This window comes from Cyprinus carpio, chromosome A6, assembly GCF_018340385.1.
Source record: "Cyprinus carpio isolate SPL01 chromosome A6, ASM1834038v1, whole genome shotgun sequence".
NCBI classification, from domain to species: domain Eukaryota; kingdom Metazoa; phylum Chordata; class Actinopteri; order Cypriniformes; family Cyprinidae; genus Cyprinus; species Cyprinus carpio.
Window position 1 is genome coordinate 7,211,431 of NC_056577.1, and position 21,751 is coordinate 7,233,181.

The 21,751-nt window shown below is 36.2% G+C and overlaps 1 protein-coding gene across 3 annotated transcripts; it reads right to left on the reverse strand.

Moving 5' to 3' along the window:
* Positions 1-10: 10 nt before the first annotated feature.
* LOC109092262 (choline transporter-like protein 2) lies at positions 11-21,374 on the reverse strand. Of its 3 annotated transcripts, none has more exons than XM_019106013.2 (22): positions 21,172-21,374; positions 9,585-9,633; positions 9,083-9,156; positions 8,874-8,958; positions 8,642-8,726; positions 8,409-8,522; positions 8,145-8,205; positions 7,917-8,046; positions 7,166-7,249; positions 6,920-7,032; positions 6,478-6,609; positions 5,874-5,973; positions 5,548-5,640; positions 5,327-5,411; positions 4,886-5,148; positions 4,685-4,779; positions 3,958-4,061; positions 3,740-3,813; positions 3,575-3,645; positions 3,363-3,451; positions 3,193-3,277; positions 11-615 (listed from the first exon to the last, which is right to left on the reverse strand). In XM_019106013.2, exons 1-22 carry the CDS (start codon positions 21,212-21,214, stop codon positions 506-508), a joined length of 2,139 nt encoding a protein of 712 aa, XP_018961558.1. In that variant the 5' UTR covers positions 21,215-21,374; the 3' UTR covers positions 11-505. The 3 variants fall into 3 exon arrangements, with proteins under 3 accessions (XP_018961558.1, XP_042613692.1, XP_042613693.1); XM_042757758.1 differs by lacking the exon at positions 11-615 and adding an exon at positions 728-2,118 and having other exon boundaries at positions 21,172-21,372; XM_042757759.1 differs by lacking the exons at positions 11-615; positions 21,172-21,374 and adding exons at positions 728-2,118; positions 15,683-15,821.
* Between the last annotated feature and the right edge of the window lie 377 nt (positions 21,375-21,751).

A 21,751-nucleotide genomic window follows, 5' to 3' on the forward strand; every position in this document is an offset into this window, starting at 1 on the left:
CGACATTACGTTCACGCCCTAATTAATATTTATTAGTTTTTCCTTTTTTCACACAGAAGTATTTACACTCCGCAACAAACAATACAACAAGTTGTAACACAAAAATGGCTGCGTCAAATGGACGCATTAAAAACATTGTAAAATTGTTATATCAAAACGAGTGGCTTTCATTATAAATGGTTATGAATATTGTGATGAAATATCACAATTTCAAACGCAAACACTGCCATCACGAGAATAATGCAATTAAAATAATTCAGTAACATATTAGACATTCAAAGGAAAAGATACTAGGACAGCTGTGTCTAGTCTAATAAAGCATAATATATACAAATACAAAACCATGTAATTAGCAAAAACAAAAGTAACAAATATGTAACACTTTTGGTTGTAATGACTGGTATTACTCACTGGGGCCTGAGCTATAAAATCGGTGCAAGTATGGCAGGTCTCTCTATTTTTTTGTCCCTACACTTTGTTTTTCTATCAATCTTTTTTTCTTTCTTTAGTCCACTGTTTTCACTCCCTCATTGGACTTCTTGAGGATGGACAGCAGACTCTCAGGCATGAAGTATGGTCTGTCCGCTGTGCCATCATTGCGTTCCAGATCCTCCACTGTTGGAATAATTTGGGTTGAGAGAAAAATAAAAACAGCATAATCTTAATAGGAAACATATAAATGCCAACAATTGAAGCAGAGCCTTGAAAGCAAAAAAGGCTTGAGATCTCAACAAAGAGAGAGTTCGATTTATTAAAGCACTGGGGAATCACATTACCAACATGCAAAGATTGAGAAAAGTGAAGCACAGAGGTAGAAAAAGAGGCAACAGAGTGGCAAACAGCGACAAATATCAGGCATTGAAAAGGTATATCTGTCGATATAATAACCAGTCACAGCAGACCAGAGTATAAGGGTGTTATTTTTTTTCTTTGATTGTTTTGTTTTTAAGTTGACTTGCTTTCGATGCCATTTTTTTATTTTTGTTTTTAGTTAATCTGCACCATAAAATTATCACATTAGGCATAAAATGAACACAATTTTCAAATACATTTGCACAAATTCTTACAAAATGACATTGTTTGGTCTTGGCTGGTATCACTGTAAACAGATGTGTTTTTTGTTGTTGCTGTAAACTTAGCGATACTGCAAAATCTTTTTGCATTCTTCAGTATGATTAAGACATTGATAAGTAACAATAATTAGGCACAAGTCAAGCACCTACATTACACTTTGATATGTCCTTACATTAAAACGTTCTACGTAAAACACAAACACAGTCACATTCTACAAGTGCTATGTAGGCATATCTAATGGGGTTTAGGTCCATGTAACCAAGTGTCAATGCTCATACTTTGAGAACAAGCCTGTTTCTGTCCTATTTTGTGTCATGCCATCCATTACAACCAGTGATTATTTATTAAGAGACAGTTCTCAAAATTGATCAATTGAGTAAACATTATGACTCGAATGAAGGTGGTTCTTTCCAGTGTATACAAATGGCTTATCAAAGCCACAAAAGTGCACCATTTCCCAAATCAGTAGGCTTCTCTGAAACGTTTCACGAATCCACCTTCAATGAGCATCCTTGTCTAGCTACTCCTGAGGGGTGAGCAGGGTCTCGCTCTCTTGAGGTCCGTTTTCTTGAGGCTTTGGTTCCTCTGGTTCCTGTTCTTGTTGGTTCTCGGCCTGTGGTGGTTCTGCTTGAGGTTGGGCCACCTGCTCCTCCTTGTCCTCAGCGTCCACCTCTTGGGGTCCGTTTTGTTTTGGGGTCACTTGTGGCGGTTCAGACTCTTGCGTTGTAACCTGCTCTTCGGGTTTCTCCTCGTCGGCTGCGGGTGCCTCTGGAGGTTGTGTTTCTTGGGGCGGCTCTTCAATGTGTGTTTCCTGGTTTAATGGCGTCTCTTCTCCTTGTTCCTGCTTTAGAATGCCCTGCTCTTTAAGCTGCACCTCTCCATTCTCCTGCAGCGGGACTTCTTCCTCAGCTTGCACCTGTATGACAGGTACCTCGGCGCAGTCCGTCTCCTCTGCGTTTTTTTCGATTGACAAAATCTGGTGCAGCTCGGGGGACATGAAAAACGGTTTGTCAGAAGAGCCGTCATTCCTCTCCAGATCTTCACCTAGTTTGTGTTTGCGTGTGACGGTTATTTTGAAATGTTAGTTTTTTGAGAGAGAACGTAGCAGAAAGGAGCACAAGGACATGATTGAAGAGAGAAAGAGAGAGAGAGAAAGACAGGAAATGGTTAGGCATGAAGCAAGCCAAAAGCCCTTGTAAGCATCTGTGATATGCAGATATGTCAACAGTGGGTCCCACTAGTAAAAATCACAGTCATTTTCTCCATACAGAAATATACCTTAAAGTCAAACCATGAGCTCTGAGGAAGCAATGATATGTCCTTCTGTAGAAGCCATAAATGTGACTTCAAAAATGTGTTTAATAGCTAATTGAGAATTACATAATCTATGATCCTGAAAATAGCTCCACCAATCAGAGAAGTCCCTGTTACCATGGAAACGGGAATGAGCAGTGATTGCCCACTCCTATAAAGCATCGTGGAAGACAAAATCCGTTCTCACTACTCTCTCAAAAAACTGATGTGTGTTATATATGGCTATATCATGGTATGGTATGGTATATACTGTATTTGAATATGGTCTGGTATATAACATACATGGTATTTTATATGTGTAGATAATTTCATATTATACTGTTCTGAATCAGTTGCATCTTTGGCAAAGCTTCATGGGATGAATAGTTCAAATTGAAAAAAGCACAAGACTTCATGTTTTTGATTGGAATTAAAGTTTGTAATATTGCAATGTGTCTCAGAGCTGGCTGGTTTGGTTCAAGGTTTGGAACTCTTTATAGATTTTTTTTTAAATTATTATAGAGAAAATGAAGGGGAAATCCAGTTGGTGGTCACTGATGCTCTCTATTGCATTACAGAAAAGAACAACATTTAAAGGAAAGGAAAGAGGGCGGTTTGAGTGCTGCAAATGTGCTTAGCTGTTGAAGTTGAGTGGTAAAAGTTGAACATCTGTGAAACTTATTCCTCAACACCCAATAAAATCTAACACAACAGCTGCTATTACCCGAATCCTTGTTTTGTTACACAGCCAACAAATTAACAACTTGTTAAGATTTGTTCATAACATATTTTCTCTTGAAATAAATAAAGCTGCTTCACACTTACAGAAACAGAGGAAGAGTGTGTCCACACACATAGCGTATACGCTAAAAAAGCCATGAGCAATCAGATAAGCACCAAACACCACAGTCTGTAAATGAAGAGATATGTAATTATTACAATCTGCAGATGGAAAATCTGGTTTTGCTAAATTGATAAAAGTCAAGATCACTCACCAATATAGGCACCCAGTAATAATTAAGGGTTGGAGTAGCATCCTCCACTATTTTAATCTTGCCCGTGAAAAAGAAGAAAGAGCATATTCCTGGAAAGAGGAAGAAGAAATAGTTAGTGCATGCTGTTTTACATTAGTATACTGGAATGAGAAGTCAGTTCCACTCAAATAACCTCTGGATCCACTTGACATCTGATTGAACAAATCACTCACCCACGATTCCAACGATGAGGAGTTTGCCCAAAAATAAGAGGAAGTCTGTCACTTTGTCAAGAACCGCCACACTAGAAGACAAGTTAAGTAAAAACATTTCAATTTGGATGGTTTATTTTATTTATTAACACTGAATAGAAGATTAAGATTAAGTTTAACACTCACCGAACAATGTTCCTCATCAGGAGGAAGAATGCATCCTTGGCAGACGTACAGAAATTTTTACCATATATTGCCACCTGAAAAGAGAATATGCCTCGATAAGTTTCAGCAATTATGTTTTGTAGTACTACAACACTAAACATGCACTAATGATGATGCTCCCTAGCCAGCAACAATCCACAAAAGGTCAAAACATTATTAAGAGGGAAATGAGAATGTACCATAATATAGGCATTTCTGTTCAGAAACTTGATGAATTTCTCCAGACACCAGAAGCAGCACTTCAGGCAGCTGAGCAGGAATTTTGCACATTTATTCTGGGCACCTGGAGGAAGTGAATCAAGATGCAAATGCATATAATAGACAGAATGCAATGGATGAAGTATTCCATTATTATTTCATTATTCATTTCTGGTTGTCAGTCAGCATGTATTATTTGCCAAAAGTGGAACAGAATCAAGTTCAGAAGACATTTTAAAATAATGAAAAGAAACGGGGTGCTTTCGATATTTTCTACAATTCTGTGATTCTCTTTGTGTCTGATAGACTTTATAGCATTTAAAAAATTATTTACTGAAACAATTAAAACGGTGTCATGTCCAAACCTGTATGACTGACTTTTGTCAAGTGAAACACAAAATTTAATTTTCTAAGTTGCACTTTTCTGAACAAAACACCATAAATTGACTAGTGGCTTGGCAAGTACCAAGAAGAAAAAAACTGATGCCCAACCTCATTAGCTCTTGCTTTTTCATAACCAATCAGCATTGTTTTATTGCTGTTTTATCAATCATACGGGTTGTGATCAACATCAAGGTAAGAAAGATGTGTGAATGTATATGAAATATTGGACTATTTCTTGAAATAAGTCCAATGTTTAAAAGTTAAAAGTGAAGGGGTCTTAATATTTTCTGAAGAAGAAAATGAAGTACACTGAAGTAGTGAGACCTTTCAGCTTCTGATCCAGATACTCCAATAGGACCCTGATGATCTGAACGATGGCAAGAATGAGGGAACCAAATGCCAGAGAGCCAGTGTGATACCTGAAAAATAAGTGAGAAATATAGAGCACACCAAAATGTAAAGTTTTACGAGAAGGATTTTTGCAAAATGTGCTAAACACAGGCAAGTATTTCTCTAGTCACACACCTAAGGGCCCTTCCTAAAGAGTTGAAGACAGGGAAAGCTGGGATGTCCTCAGGCTTTTTGAATGCCCAATAGTAGGAGGCAAAGGCCCCTGCCAGTGTGACCTGGCCCAATGCGGTCACAAAGTTGGCACACCAGAAGAAGAGGAATACGTTATAGAACTGGAACAGAATCAGGTACTTGTGGTATAATGTCTCTCCTCCATAGAACGCAAACAGACACTCAGCATCAGGACATTCAGCTGTGATATTTGAGCTGTTGAAAGTCTGTGGAGAGAATCAAATCAGTGCAACTTTATGCAATGTATGTATTTTATCAAGCAAAATATGCTATAACAAATAAGACACACACTACTGTTCAACATGATGCAAAAAAACTGCCAATAAATAGCCAACATGACGTTTATATAGAGACATAGCAAAATTAGCATAATGAGCCACTAACCTCAGGCTCGCAGGTGTCTCTGGAATACATGCATTCAGTTGTGTTGAAAACCTTGTATACTGGATCACTGGAAGTGGACAAAAACCTAATCGATAGTTAAGGATATCATGTTTGTGTGAAACCTAAATCAACATTCCTAACTAAAGTGTTTAGGGTAATGAAACCGCAAAATACCAACAGTGAACAGTTTTTATGTGACTGCATTATTTTTTTTAGGATACACAGCGGTGATGGCCCAGTATGCGATGACTAATGACAGTAGGGCAAACGTCAGCAGTGGGTAGAACAGTGATGACATCACATGACCGATGGCCCTGAAAAATAGATGAGGTTATTAGGGCTTCCTGTCTAACACTACCAGTTAACCTAATTATTATTTCATGACTTTAAGATACAGTTAATCCATCACACTGAGAAAAACACTGCTGTTTAACTGCTAATGCTATTAGAGTACCCAAAGAAAGCAGTAATATGGAATATGAGACCAAACAACGCCAGCAACGCGTCTAAAAATACTGATTGCTCTACAGTAAGAAGGTCGACTGACTTGCTGGCCTCTTTGATGAGAGCAATAGCAATGAGGAGCCTCTTCCTGAGGAAGATGAGGAGAAGGATGATGACCACTTCCACAATACACAGGATAATCACTGTGTGGTGACAAAGGAGGACAGGACAGAGTAGAATGTAATGAAAATTAAAAGTGACAAAGAATGCAGGTCCATATTAGCGTTCATTTAACTGCACAAATTGATCCCTACTTGAAGAAAGATTTAATGTTACTTATTTTTATTTATTTCTTTTATATTTATGTATACCTACATTACCTTTTTTTTTTAAATAATTAATCTTTTATTTTAGAGAGGATGCATAAAATTACTCAAAAGTGAAAAATAATTATTTTTAAAGGATCATGTGACACTGAAGACTGGAGTAATGTAAAATAAAAAATGTATATACATATTAAAATAGAAAATAATTATTTTAAATTATAATAATATTGTAATAATATTTAAGAATATTTAAATGTTTACTGTATTTCTGATAAAATACATACAGCAAAAACATTCAAATATCGTAATATTTTCAAACTTAATGGGAGTGCATTTATTTTTGTACTGCACATAACTGACATAATTGATATAAAAACTCACTGAAGGCAAGCCAGGTTTGCCGTATCTGTAAGTACACAGAGAAGTCAGTCTGCAGTCCCAGATCCTTGATAGTGACATCAGACCCGGCCTGTCCTTTCAGACTGGCGTACTGCATGTAACAATGGAAAATACCTGAAGAGAAGCAGGAGAGGGGATAAACATGAAGGAAATATTTACAAATACTATTTAAGATGACACTATTTTGTGTAATACAGTAAAATATAACATTACTACAATACAGAATTGCAAATCAAATGAAAATCATCAATGATGAGTCTTAATATCACAATATGCTTTATTTTTTAAACATATTTTCTCTTTTAGGGTATTACTATAAATTTGTTAAGGTTAAACAGCACAGTAGACAGAGTTTGGTAACTAGGATAAACTAGGATATACGGGAATGTTATTTGAGAGCTGTAGGCAAGACAAGAACACTTACCGTATCCAATAACAATGACGACCATGATGATCATAACCCAGACCATGACTCCAGCCAGACAACGCAAGAGGAGAATAAAGATCAGACTGACCAGCATGGCGATCACCAAGCCACTGAAAAAGACCACACAGAGATTTGACAAATGCTAATTCATCTAGTAAGCACTAGAACACACTAAATCTGACTGCCATAACCAAACACTGCGTGGAGGGGGAATAAAATGAAGCTAGAATTTCACACGCTTACAGGAGTATCCAGTGCCAGGACTGAGTATAGTCCTCAAAGATCCTCATGGCTACCGCCCGGGCCTCGACTACAACATTGGATTTCCTGCAAAAATTCCAAATATCTATTAATTACAATCAATGTGATTATATATTTCAATATGATTCACATTATATTTTATATAACATTAACTAACACAATAATATTATATTCAGTGTTATTATATTACATTATATAATATTATTATAATATCGTCACTTGAAATGAAATGCATTAAAAAATTAATTAATTTCAGCCAGTTGCCAAATGAAGCTAGTTTAAAATTAATAGAAATTAAGTTAAAGTATACAAAAATAAAACAATAAAACTAAAATGACTATAACCAAAATTAAAATGAAAACCAAAAATAAAAACTAATTCAAAATATTAAATAGTTTTAGTTTTGGGACCAATTCTCACTATAAACTAACTATGACTTCTGATTTGCTGCTTATTAATAGATAGTAAGGTAGTTGTTATGTTAAGGTATGAGGTAGGATTTAGGGATGTAGAATATGTTCATGCAGAATAAGGCGTTAATATGTGCTTTATGAGTACTAATAAACAGCCAATATGCTAGTAATATGCATGATAATAAGCAACTAGTTCATAGTGAGAATTGGTCCTTAAACTAAAGTGTTACCGGTATCTCAACTATACTAAAATAACACTGATTACATTAAATATAATCACAAACACAAACAGATACTATTTAACAAATAATATTACTAACTTTGAGGCTTCAAGGAAGTCTGTTGCATTTATATTTTTTTCTGCATAATCATCTCTGAACGTCGTTTTGTTGCCAACCACAACAACACCACCTTTCAAGGTCTCTAGAGCGGGCAAGCATCTCCGAGTGACTGAAACACAGGGGGAAGTTCATCATTTTAATGTAACAGAACTTCAGTTGTAATTTACGTGATATAACAAACATGTTTTGAAAGATGTAAAGGCTTACAGTTCTTGCTAGGTGTGAGTATTGAAGGGCACAAGCCATCCTTCAGGATTTCAGGAGCTCTCTAGAAAAAAAAGAAGGGCATCTTTCTGTGAAGCAATTTAGGATTAAGCGTGTTGCTCAAGGATCTTGAAATCCATGTATTACTAAAACTAGGGAGGGGCAGTATGACCAAAATGTAATCTTTTGTAATGCTTTTTCTCATGTTATCTTAATTCTTACCAGGAATTCAAGGTAAAAAGGTTTTCTTTCCTGTCCAGAACTCACCTTGGTCATGTCTACTCCCTCCTTGCAGAATTGCTTGTAGTATTCCCTGTCATCTTCCTTTAGTAACGCTTTCACTAAAGTCATGAATTTATTGGGACATCTCTCCACACAGATCTGTCAAATGAACATAAAAACAAAAGTGCTATGCATGCTGTATTGCCAGTGTGTGCGTGACAAGCACTTTAGATACATATGGTACTGCAAAAAAGAGGTTAACAGAAACTGTGCCAAACCTGAGTGGTGGGACACTGAAACTCCAGCAGGACCAGAGGACTGGCACACTTCAAGATGTTGAAGTAGAACAGCAGGGGCTTCTTCCTGATTATTCAGACAGATTAAGCCAAGAAAGATACGTCTGAGTAAGAACCTATTTCACAATTTAACCACAGTACTCCATTTAAAATCTATTGTGACGGCAAAGTGAAACACGTCTCGGTGAGCTTTCAAAGAAACAGATTTACTCACTCAAGTGGGGAGCCGACCTGTCCACAAAACTGACCCTTACTGTCTGTGGGGTAAATCACTTTCCGAGGGTCACCTTGAGACCATGCTATAGCAAAAGAAACAACACTGTCAGTATGGAAAGACAACAACTTGTCTTTGGAAACGGACACGGTTTAATACTTTCTGGGCACTGGGCATAGAAATGTGAAAATGAATAGGCTGAAACTTACCCAGAATCCCAACTGCAAAGTAGCCCAGCAAGGCCAAGATGAACAGGATACAACAGAGAATGTCTGTGCAGCCCCTGTTCACCAAGAAATGCACACACATTCAGTGCCATGACAAGTTTATGAGATTACATAAATGTTAAAATGTTTCAAAGAATCAATGCCACTAGATGTGTCTCAGACAGGATTAATATCGCTAGCCAAAAATAAAACCATAAAAAAAAAAATTATTACCTGAAAAAAAATTACATCATGTCTTGAAATAAAATTAACATTAACTGAAATAAAATATACAAAAAGATTTATTTCTCATTTTTATTTAAAGTACTAAAATAACTGAAATAAAGTAAAATAAATAATCTAAAACTTATAAATAAAAACCATTAAATACTTTATAAACATAAAAAAACTATAATAGTATAATAAATAACACTGATTGTCTCAGATACATATGTAAAAATGTAATACATATGTTATTACATTTGTCTGATAAAGGTTGTCTCACCTGTTATAAATCGGGCCTTTAAATGTTGGGTCAAATTTTCTTGGCTCACCTGTGAAGACATTAAAATTGTGCATTTATTTATGTCATTTGTGGGCATCTCCAAAAAAAAAATAAAAAATTTAATAACTTGATATGGGTAATTTGAGATCATTGTAACAGTATATAATGCATCAAACTATAATTATTTTAGCTGTAAATTCTGTAAAAAAAACAAAAAAAAAAAACAAAGGTACTTTATCTTTGATTGTTTTATGTTAGTGTTTGATGGACAGAAACAATTTTTTTAAAGAACAGAAAAATACAAAATACCATTAGATTTTGCAAAAACAACAACAACAACAACAAAAAACTATAAATTCAGACTGAAGTCCCTTTTCATGTTGCTGGGGCTTTACGTAGTATAGTCAAGCCAACTCACCTTTACTTATTTAGTGCTTTATTTAGAATACAGATTGTTCTGTAGCTTCACATTAATAAACAGAAAATATCAGAAATATCCAGTTTCGTGACTTGATTGGAACTCGTCCTGCTCTGTATTCCGCATTACAACATGCTTCAGCACTATCACATGTAGTGACATTGTAAAGCAGTCCTGCCAACAGATAATAGAACAAATATACACCCCCCGGCCACTTTATTAGGTACACCTCTTCAATTGCTTGGTAGCACAAATTGCTAATCAGCCAATTACATGGCAGCAACTCAATGCATTTAGGCATCTAAATGTGGTGAAGACGACTTGCTCAAACCGAGCATCATAATGGGGAAGAAAAGGGGATTTTAGTGACTTTGAATGTGGAATGGCTGGTCTGAGTATTTCAAAAACTGCTGATCTACTGGGATTTTCACGCACAACCATCTCTAGGGTTTACAGAGAATGGTCCGAAAAAGATAAAATATCCAGTGAGCGGCAGTTTTGTGGACGAAAATGCCTTGTTGATGTCAGAGGTCAGAGGAGAATGGGCAGACTGGTTAGAGATGATAGAAAGGCAACAGTAACTCAAATAACCACTCGTTACAACCAAGGTATGCAGAATACCATCTCTGAATGCACAACACATCGAACGCTGAAGAAGATGGGCTACAGCAGCAGAAGACCACACCGGGTGCCTCTCCTGTCAGCTAAGATCAGGAAACGGAGGCTACAAATCTCACAGGCTCACCAAAATTGGACAATAGAAGATTAAAAAAACGTTGCCTGGTTGATTTCTGCTGCGACATTCAGATGGTAGATTCAGAATTTGGCGTAAAGAACATGAAAGCATGGATCCATCCTGCCTTTTCTCAACGGTTCAGGCTGCTGGTGGTGGTGTAATGGTGTGGGGGATATTTTCTTGGCACACTTTGGGCCCCTTAGTACTAATTGAGCATTGTTTAAACGCCACAGCCTACCTGAGTATTGTTGCTGACCATGTCCATCCCTTTATAACTACAGTGTACCTATCTTCTGATGGATACTTCCTGCAGGAAACTGCACCATGTCACAAAGCTCAAATCATCTCAGACTGGTTTCTTGAACATGACAATGAGTTCACTTTACTCAAATGGCCTCCACAGTCCAATGCTTAATTTGTAAATTGCGAGGTCCCGGAACAAAGCGGGGTAACGGATCCGGCATGTGATTAGAGGAGGTAAAGGTAATGCAGCATTCGTGCAATCACATTAGTGGACCAGTTTAAGTGATAAGCATGCATCAGTTGCTTTTATTAGGGTTCGTACGGTCATAAAAAAACCTGGGAAAGCCATGGAATTTTAAAACAGAAAAATTTCATTTCACAAATCTTTGTATAATAGAGTTATATTTAATCAGGTCTTGAATTTCAGTAGGGGATTGTGTGTTGCCTATATCACACAGGAGCGCCTGCAGGATTTCTTCAGAGGGTACAAGTTTTTTTTTTTTTCTCGCTTCTGAGGACCAAATGATCAGTGAGAGCAGAATGAATGCCACACGTTTAAAAACTCAACAACATGGGAAAATACATATATCAAGTGCATGCTCACAGAGAAAAACAACAGAGAACAAAACAGTGTTGGCCTAGCCCGGTCCTTGTCTGACAGTTTATCAGAATTACCGGCCCGAGTCCGACCTGAGCCCGTCCCCCCCCCCCCCCCCCCAAAACAGCTGTTTCAGATATTAAAATGGTTCAGTTTTGTATGTAATGGAAAATTGATTATAATTATTATTATTATTTTGAAAATGACCAAGCATCCAGCGGTAGACGGTGAGATGATCATAGCCTAAATGTTTGATCATTTTTAGCCTTCTCAAATCATTACGACTTAAAATAAAATCTATAGATATAAAACAGTTCAATATCACAATGCTAGTTTAAACATTTAACCTAGATAAATGTGCGCTGTTAGGTGCATATCCAAACATTTGGAAATGGAGGCGCCAGCACATTCACTTGCATTTTTTTCTAACAATAGAAACCACTTAAAATACGCAGTCATTTTTGCTCATAAAGGTAAGAGTACTACATCATCATTTCGGAACTTTAAAAGGTCTACTTTTATGTGTACACTTACAATATCAACAAAACGTGCTTTTATAAAATAAAGAAAACAAACAGATGCACTTTCTGCCATCACGTCTTGAGAAGGAGCGCTTTACAAAAATGAATCAAAACTCAGTGAATATATGCCTCACTGACATGACAAATACATCTATAGAAAGCTTTAAATTACTACTTTAAAATGAAATTACACATTCATGGTAATTACTTTTGCTGGGGCTTTGTGGCAAGCTTTAGCCGACTGCATGCATTTGAACATGGATCTCTTATAGCTGCGCTTTATTTTTTAGCTCCCGCTTTAAGGCACTTGCTGCTGCTGAACACTAAACACCATCGAGCCAGTCTTGACAGTCGCTGTAGCACGAAGTCCGGCCCTGCGTAAATAATAAGCCGGAGCCCGTCGGGTCCAGGCTGAAATGCGTGAATATTCACAATTGAAAAAATAAGAAAAGAAGAGAAAAGAAAAGAAAAGACAAGAAAAGAAAAGAAAAGAAAAGAAAAGAAAAGAAAAGAAAAATGGCCACTTATTGATGACACATCTTAATTTTCTTAAAGTTAGCTCTCCATCAGTGGTGTCCGAGCGGGCAAAAGTTAGGGATGTTAGGGAACTTTCCTGACAATCGACGCTTGTTAGCGAATCATTAACAGTTAACCAACAAAATTAGAAGGTTAAGTTAGATTTAAATAATAAATAAATAATTTAAAATTGCATGCTCGTATAAAGCCACATCGTGAGTGTCATATTGAGATTTCTTTTTTTTTCTGTAGTTTGTTGAGCTTAAACAAACAACCAACAGACAAACACAAAATGACGTCAAAATGGCCCTCCTGGTAGGTATCCTTGTAAACAGTCGGTTTTGTCTAAAGTGAATGTATACAGTTGAGAAAGAAAACCCATGTGTATCAGTATTGGATCTATGCATCTGGTCTTGTGACAGCAGCCTAACGGGCCGTTCGCATGTTACGTCTTTTGCATGCTTAAGTTTGTTATTTCAAATGTAGATGTGCGGCAAGCGCGCTCATAATAGAAGATTTTTTTATGAAATATATCACATGCACGCTTTCACTGGCGTGTGACGAGGGGGATCCGCCAAAATGAGGTACCGGATCTGGATCTGGCTTGTTCCGGCACAAATTAAGCCCTGCCACAGTCACCAGCCCTGCGTCTCAATGTTCATACTATCCATTCTACATAGTATTGGAGATTAGAATAAGTGTGTCCCAAAACACAGTATGTTGAAAAGAGTATGCCAAAAGTTCCCAGATGGTCTACTATTTCAGGTCGATTTATGAAGTGTGGATCAATGCATTCTAATGGCTAAAACTGCCCACAATCCATTGCGCTTAGGCGAATGTTTCGGTCCAGAACTACAAACACGAATAAAACTCGTTAGAAAAACTACAACTGTGGCAGATGCACACGATCGACGATTAGGTAGAGAGGTTTACAAAAAGGGGTTTGAGTAACTAATAATCAACATTTATAAACATATATAAACATCAATTTGGTCGTTAACATTTAAATGCATCATTATGCAAAAAATATGAGAAAAGTTCTCCGCATGAAAGACCCGTGATCAATGAGCTACTTATTTTTTCTCCAGTACGGTAGGAAGTTAAATTAAATGAAATGTGGAGGATGTTAACTGTGACAAGATGATTGACAGGCCAGTTTACAGTGAAAGGGTGTGTGTAATTATGACGCAATTGTGTGACGTGATAGTTTGTCCCAAAGCTTGATTACTCTTCTACTACACACTCAAAAGTGTGTACTTTTTCTTCACCAAAAGAGTACATACTTTTAGGGTGTAGTATAAGTAGGCACATTGAGATGCAGGGTAGATCTCAATCCAATAGAGCAGCTTTGGGATGTGGTGGAACAGGAGATTTGCTTCATGGATGTGCAGCTGACAAATCTGCAGCAACTGCGTGATGCTATCATGTCAATATGGACCAAAATCGCTGAGAAATGTTTCCAACACCTTGTTGAATCTATGCCACGAAGAATTAAGGCAGTTCTGAAAACAAAAGGGGGTCCAACCCGGTACTAGCAAGGTGTACCTAATAAAGTGGCAAGTGAGTGTATCTACCACTGTATAAACGGCATAGCAATTTCTACTGACACATTTCTACCATCCTACCACCCAGTCAAAGTAGTGGGTTTTATAGGGCATGACTCAAGTGAAACGCTATGTAGATACAGCTAGTTCTGCTTAGTTGGTTTCTAAATTAGATTGGGTAAAAGGGCATTTTGCAACCTTGAAACTGGTGTGTTTCAAAGTTTTAACATGTCACATTAGACGAGATGAGTGTTAGCTAGGAAGCTGAATAATCAGGCATATTTAGATGATGCTGTGGTGTATTTGTCTAACGGGGTAACTGAATATTTGGAATGTGTTTGTGATGTCTTCAGTCATGTGTGCAATGCCTCACTCGGCCAAGTGTGAATTTGGCAAAGCGGCAGTGTTTATTTAGAGAAGCAGGTTAGGCTGAGGAAGTGCATCCTGTAGTGGCTGAAGTAAATGTTAAGACATTCTTGTATTCAAGGACCTTTACTGAAGCATGCTCCTCCAGACAATTCAATTTATTTATTTATATTTTTCCTTTTGTTGAATTGCTTTAAGGAATTTACTTTTTGATTATACATGGTCCAGAACAGTATCTGAACACTTTTGGATACTTAAAAATGTATTAATGTTACAGTAATGATCAGACATCAAACCAAAGAGGAAAACAAATAATAGTGCAAAAGTAATGCTTGTGATTTTCAAATGATTCTAGAACAATATTTTTCTAACAATACATCCATTGTTCCAATATTTTAAACCCAACAAATATAATTTTGTAAAATGTTTTGCTTGCAAGGTGTTTTGTTGTTCATATTTCTCTACCATAATGTTCATACATTAAGATTTGAAAGAAGTCTCTTATGGTAATCAAGGCTGCATTTATTTTGATCATAATTACAGTCATATTTTGAAATGTTATTATAATTTAATGTTTTCTATATTAGTATATTTTACAATGTATACTTATTTATTTATTTTATCATTTACAATTTATTCCTGTGATGTAAAGCTGAATTTACAGCATCATTACTCCAGTCTTACACTGTATATATTTTTGTTAGTGCTTTCTGTTATTGGCCCTTTGGCTGAGATACATTTTTGTTGCCGTTTGTTGCCGTCCCCTTGAGATTTCACTACATTGCACTAGTAACCAATGCATAATAAAGATGCAGTGTGTGTGTGTGTGTGTGCTATTGACAGTTTATTTTATTGAGGTGGCATCCATTTAGAGCAATCATCAGCGAACCAGACGCTCTTAGCCATCCACAAACAACTCCCTAATGCTTCAGTCACACTGTCCAGCATCTCCCAGTGATGCTCTTCACATCATGATAACCTGTCACATACTGCTTAATAACCTAAATAAATCACTAGTAGTAATATAGATTAATTCCTACAAAAAAAATCAGTCTCTACAACACTACTGACATCATATGTTCACACCAGGAAAGTAAGCATATTAAGCTCAATGCTCTGAAAATGCCTTATGGATGAAAAAATTTAAATACCAAACCTTGTTTTCCATAATGTGATCCCCTTCCCATTACACCGTCTTTTCAGTATTTTTAATCTTAATGTTATTGCCAGACAGTCTGTACACCACTTCCGACCTCTTGAAACAGGAAACTAGTCATACTTTGCACCCTCAGAAATGAATCTTGACTGTTTTTCTCAGAGAATGCACTTCCTTTACCCTAGACGTGTAACATATTTACATATCATACTATGGTGAGAGAACTTTTTATCTATCTTTTGGTGTTCTAAAATGGAAATCTTATTAAACCCAAAATGTACTGAAGATATTAAACCAATATCCAATGGATTTTGAATAAAATGTGGTCTCATTCATTGACAACCATATAAACATCTATCTAGTCATTTTGCTGACAATTCTGAAGTTTCCGTCCAATAAACGTTGTTTTCACCGAGTAAAATACAAAGAATATGCATCAAATGATTATTTATATACATAAAAATACATGACTGCAACAGCAAGAGAAAGCAATGTAGATGTTGTGGGAAAAACTAATAAAACTTAAAGCAATGGTTCCCTCCTTCGCCATGTCTTAAGCTTATGGCCCACCCAAGTCGGAAACTCGAGTATGATGGTGCCTTCGCATATTTTCGAAAATTTCCAATTTCCCACTTCTGAAGCTGTAATTACAAGTTTGTGTACTTTGTTGTCAAAAAAAAAAAACAAGAGTCATGGAGGATGGCTCATTCATGACCGTTTATTGCGAAAATCTTTCTAAAGTCAAAATGTATAGGAAATATTTAGTCAATATCCAACAGATTTTTAATCAAATGTAGCATCCCATTCAATGGTAACCATATAGAGCGTTTGCATACGTCACGGTTTGGACAGCTACCAGGATGTGTGGCCATATTGGAGATACCTGGATGTAAACAACAGCATGGATTGCACGGCTAATGTACTACTCAAGACGTTGTACTACCAATTTTTTATGTGTAAACCACGGAAAAAAATGTGTGGAAGCTGCTAAATCATATAGAGAAGGACTTATTAAACAGGAAAGGTTGCGATATTTTGACAAACTAAAGATAATAGGTGGTAAAGATTTGTACGAGCTGACGACCCAACAATTCTTCCTTCCATTTCTTATCCTGACATAGTGAACTATTTAGTTTTTTTGCCAAGCCCATACACAAGCTCCGTTCGGTTCAGTGGCATTGTTTACGTTCAGTGCCACCAATATGGCTGACTTCCAGATAGATGACGTGTTGTGAAAACACCCTGTAAACATCTAGATATTCAGCTTGCTGACAATGCTGAAATATTAGTCAAATATACTATTTTCGCAGTGTACAATACATACAATTTGCAAAAATGTTTTATTTATATACGTAAATATACATATACATATACATATGATATACTGTAATATACATATATTGTAACAGCAAGAGAAAGCAATGTAGATGTTGTGGGAAAAACAAATAAACCTACCAGTACTACAGCTATGCTTCTTTCCTCCATCAAGTTTAACGTATATGACCCTCCCAACTTAGAAACTTGCGTATCAAAATTATCTTCAAGTTTCCCAGTTGTAAATATGACTTTAGAAGCCGGTTATGTCCAATTTCCGTTATATTTACAATAATTCTGATAGCATGTAAAGGCAGCATAATTCATAAATATTAAAACATTTTAAAAAAATGATTAAAAATACATGCTGAGTGACTGATACAAACTTTGTCATGAAACACACTTGTTGGTTCACATTGACTTCACAGTTTAACAGTTAACTTATTTTCAAGATCTGAGGTCAGTGTTGCCAGGCCCACAGTTTTCCCACGAAATTCGGCTACTTTAACACTGTTGCCGCAGGTTGTTTTTCTTGTCCGCGGGTTGAAGCAACCGCAATAACGTGATATTTATCATAGATATGTATAGGTAGATTCCCCATTCGGCTGCGCCAAACACGTAGCCGCGACCCCCATCTGTAACGGTCAAGTGGACGTCATTCACCATAATAATCAATGAATATTCGAAGATGCCAGAATCCTGCACAGCCGATGGTTGTAAAACCGCCAGGATTTAAACAGGATAACTTTCACAGGTGAGAATGTGTTGGTTTGTGTTTTTAAATGTATTAACTCAATATTACAAGTTTTGAAACATTGGTAACTTATGTTACTGTTATGGTGAATGATGTCAAGTTGACCCTTTGAATATGGCGGACGGCTTACGTATAGCAGCCCATAGTAACAGTCACTAATGAGGCATCTATGTATACATATCTATGATATTTATCCCTTGGAATGCAAATTTTCCAGGAGGAACCCCACCAAAAACGTATATTTTATCCACTGAAACGTGATTCCCCCTCCGAAACACAATTGGGCAGATTGACATTTTAAGCACCAAAAAGAGAGAGCTATTTTCATAAAGCCAATCTGTAGAGCACAGCTGTTGTTTATGTGCAAAGGCATGTTTGTGTGTTATCAGTTTGCTCTGTCTCTTCTACAGACCGTGCATTATTTACAAGCTTGATCTGATCAGACATATGGGCTAGTTTTGAGGAGCAACTGGGCAGATTATTTTGTAAAAACCTGGCAACCCTGTCTGAGGTAAACGATCCATTGTCACCTTCAGCATGGCTACAAAGGTCACACAAATGACATTCAAACGAACTCTGATTAACATGGAAAAGATACTTTATCACATTTCGTGGCATCATGTCTGATAAGCACACGGTGTGAATATGAATGCTTTTCCTTCAATTCATTCAAACTGAAATAAGTTCTATAAATCAAGGTTATTTCTGGGCAATTTTGACACATGTAGAGGATTTATGGTGACACTAATGGTCAATTTTTTTATTTCAATGATGTGTAGACGATTGTTTTTTACACAATATCTTCAGTACTAGTAAATCCAGATTACCAAGTGGATGATCAATACAGAAACACCAGAAGTCAGGTCACATGATGTTACTTCCAACAAGTAAACTCTTCCATGCACGTTAGATCAGCAACAGCTGCGCTGTTAAATGCATCGCTCAACAGCATCAGGGTATCTGGGGGATTTACAAGTGATCAGATTGACATTTTAAGCACCAAAAAGAGAGAGCTATTTTCATAAAGCCAATCTGTAGAGCACAGCTGTTGTTTATGTGCAAAGGCATGTTTGTGTGTTATCAGTTTGCTCTGTCTCTTCTACAGACCGTGCATTATTTACAAGCTTGATCTGATCAGACATATGGTCAGAAGGCAACCTACAGCTTGATTCCAATCACACACTTTGGCCCCTGTTTCAAACTGACCTTTTCCACCCGCAAAGTCACGTGATCTCCAGACACAATAAGGGGCACGGATATTTGAGATGCCTTTGTAGTTATAAGGGCATTGCAATGTTGTGAGATTGCTAGGCAACTGGAGAGAAGTGTATCATTGTCATTCACGAACAATCCTTATAAAAGTTAAAGTCCCTACATAGACATCATGAGGAGGCACTTCCCATAATCTTAGTCAGAGATTTACTATAATGATCTCTGGTGTCCATGTGGTTAAGAGATTGTAATGCAATATATACTTCACTCTTGACCAGACTCCTAGAAATCACGTTACAACGTGTTCTCCAAAGCAGAATTTCAAAAAAACTTTAAGTAAAGTTCAGGAATGAGACTAGGGTTCTAGAAATCATCAGGAACACAAAAATAGGCTTTAGGAAGTCTTAATATTCAGCTTAGTCATGCTGTTTTGCTTCATAAGGCTTTTATTTATTTATTTATTTTTACATTTTGAGTGACATATTTAAATGTGGATCTTTAAGATGATGAAGCAGTCAAGGACTATTAATTTCCTTAACCCTTTTCTCAAGCAATAATTTGACTGTTTAGAAGCAGATTGAAATGAACCACTGAACCTTTTATTAAGCTTCATTTTCTGACCCAATATAATCAAATCTGAACCTTCAGTGTCATTAAGCAAGAATCATCTTGGGTTGAAAATCACATTGAAGCTAAAAAATGATCTCAGCAATTTTACACATTATATTGACTGGTGGAAATAACCAATTATTTCAGAAGTCAGAATGAAAAATAGGACATAAATGTGTTCTTTTACTCTCTATAAGCCATTATTCTTCCCAGTGCAAGTTCTGACATAAAGAACTGAGGTACTCATGAGAAAAGTGGTTTCGAGTCTAGACTTGGTCATGATTCTCCTTCTCTTCCCTTGATTTTCTGTCTCTCTACACTGTCTATCAGTAATATTGTGGTAAGTCTTAAAATGTTACATAAACTACAATAACTAGAATATTTTAGTGGAAATTTAGATTTACACTAAGTAAAGGCAAGTAAGGGAATTCACTTTATTTTTGCCTAAATGTGGTAGGGATATTATGTATATATATATATATATATATATATATATATATATATATATATATATATATATATATATATATATTTTTTTTTTTTTTTTTTTTTTAAATAAATTAAACTCTAACTGAAATTGAAAAAAATTAAAACTATTTTAAAAATGATTATAAATGACAAAAATTACAAAAAACTATATATTTGTATGTATATATATATATATATATATATATATATATATATATATATATATATATATATATATATATATATATAAACTAATAGATATTACAAAAACACACAACTCACAACTGTCATTAAAACTAGGCCTAATATAAAAATATAAAATATAAAAATAAAATACTAATTCAAAATATTAATAAAATCTCAATGATACTAAAATAAACCTAAAATGTGGTTGGGCTCTTACTTTTTTTTTTGTTTTAATAGCAAATGCTACCTAGTTTAGTTTTAGAAACCACATTGCTGTTACAATGGTAATGGTAAACCATTCGGGGTTTTACATGTGGTTACTATGGTCGTACTACAAATACCAGAGTATTCAAGCAAGATCATGTAAAATTACTATTTGTTTTAAAGCAGTGTTTGCCTTTTCTGAATAACTTAAGCAAGTATTGCATTTAGAGAACACACTCCTTTTTTATAAACCTTGTCATATTTTATTATTATTATTTTAGAGTGGCCCAAGCCACTAAAAATGACCCTAGAGACATTTAAACACATTTCAGATTTACTGTTACACAAACATTAATAGGCACAATTTATGAAAACGATTTATTATAATGCGTGTGTAATAGTAGGCAATGCGAGTTGCAGTTCTAGTCACATTTACTTATTAGGTCGCATAAAACAACCATAATCGCGGTAATTATTGACCTGAGATTAATGTGTTTGAGCCCACGCCTATTGTTTTCTTGATTGCACCCGTCTACTGTGTCTTCTCTCACACACTGGTCTAATGCAGTGTTTCAATGCATTCACGTATGTTTTATGTTTAGCACCAGTGTGCAAGTCTGCATTACTGTTATTCTTCATCGAAATGCATAAGACCCACGCCCCATGCATTAGTCATTGTTTCCATCACAGGACCATCTCCACTTTCATAAGGAGGAACCCTTAAAAAATGAAAATGTATTACCATATTTGGACTCTGGATTTTTCTCCTCCGGCTCCATTTGCATATAAAGGATGCGCACTTGTGGCAGTCACTTAAATCTCGAGAGAACAGTATTGCCGTTGCCTAACCTTGCGAGGAATTGGCCATCAGTAATGATCCGCAGCTCTACAGTGGGACTGTATGGCAGACAGCAGCGCGTTCAACAACACACGCATAACGATGCGTCTCGCTTTTCTGAGGAGAGAGTGCGAGAGCTGAATTGACCAATGAGAGGACAGGAAAAAATGACAGACAGTCGTCTCAGCCAATGAAACATAAACGCTCCTTCGCTGAAATCAAGGAATCAGTTTTAGTTATTCTAGTTGTACATTTAGAAAAACAACAAATAATTGATATAATACTCATTCGCCCCACCACTGACAACTTTTTCTTTTTTTTTAAAGATTAACTATCTCTGAATAAAGATCTATTAAATTCTCAGTTTCTGTATGATAATGGTAAATTGTGTTAGAATGCAATTTTTTTTTTCTAACAAAGAATTTTGACGTGAGAAAAACTGCAAATTTAACGCAGTTTGGCGGAATATCAGGACGGTTCCTAG

Excerpts from the sequence above, each read along its gene's own strand:
- LOC109092262 (XM_042757758.1), bottom strand. The coding sequence starts at position 21,214 with ATGCAAATGGAGCCGGAGGAGAAAAATCCAGAGTCCAAATATG. Across the intron at positions 7,250-7,916 it reads GACTTCCTTGAAGCCTCAAA|GAAATCCAATGTTGTAGTCG; the intron begins GTTAGTAATATT and ends GAATTTTTGCAG. Across the intron at positions 6,610-6,919 it reads CGTCATTGTTATTGGATACG|GTATTTTCCATTGTTACATG; the intron begins GTAAGTGTTCTT and ends GCTTCTCTTCAG.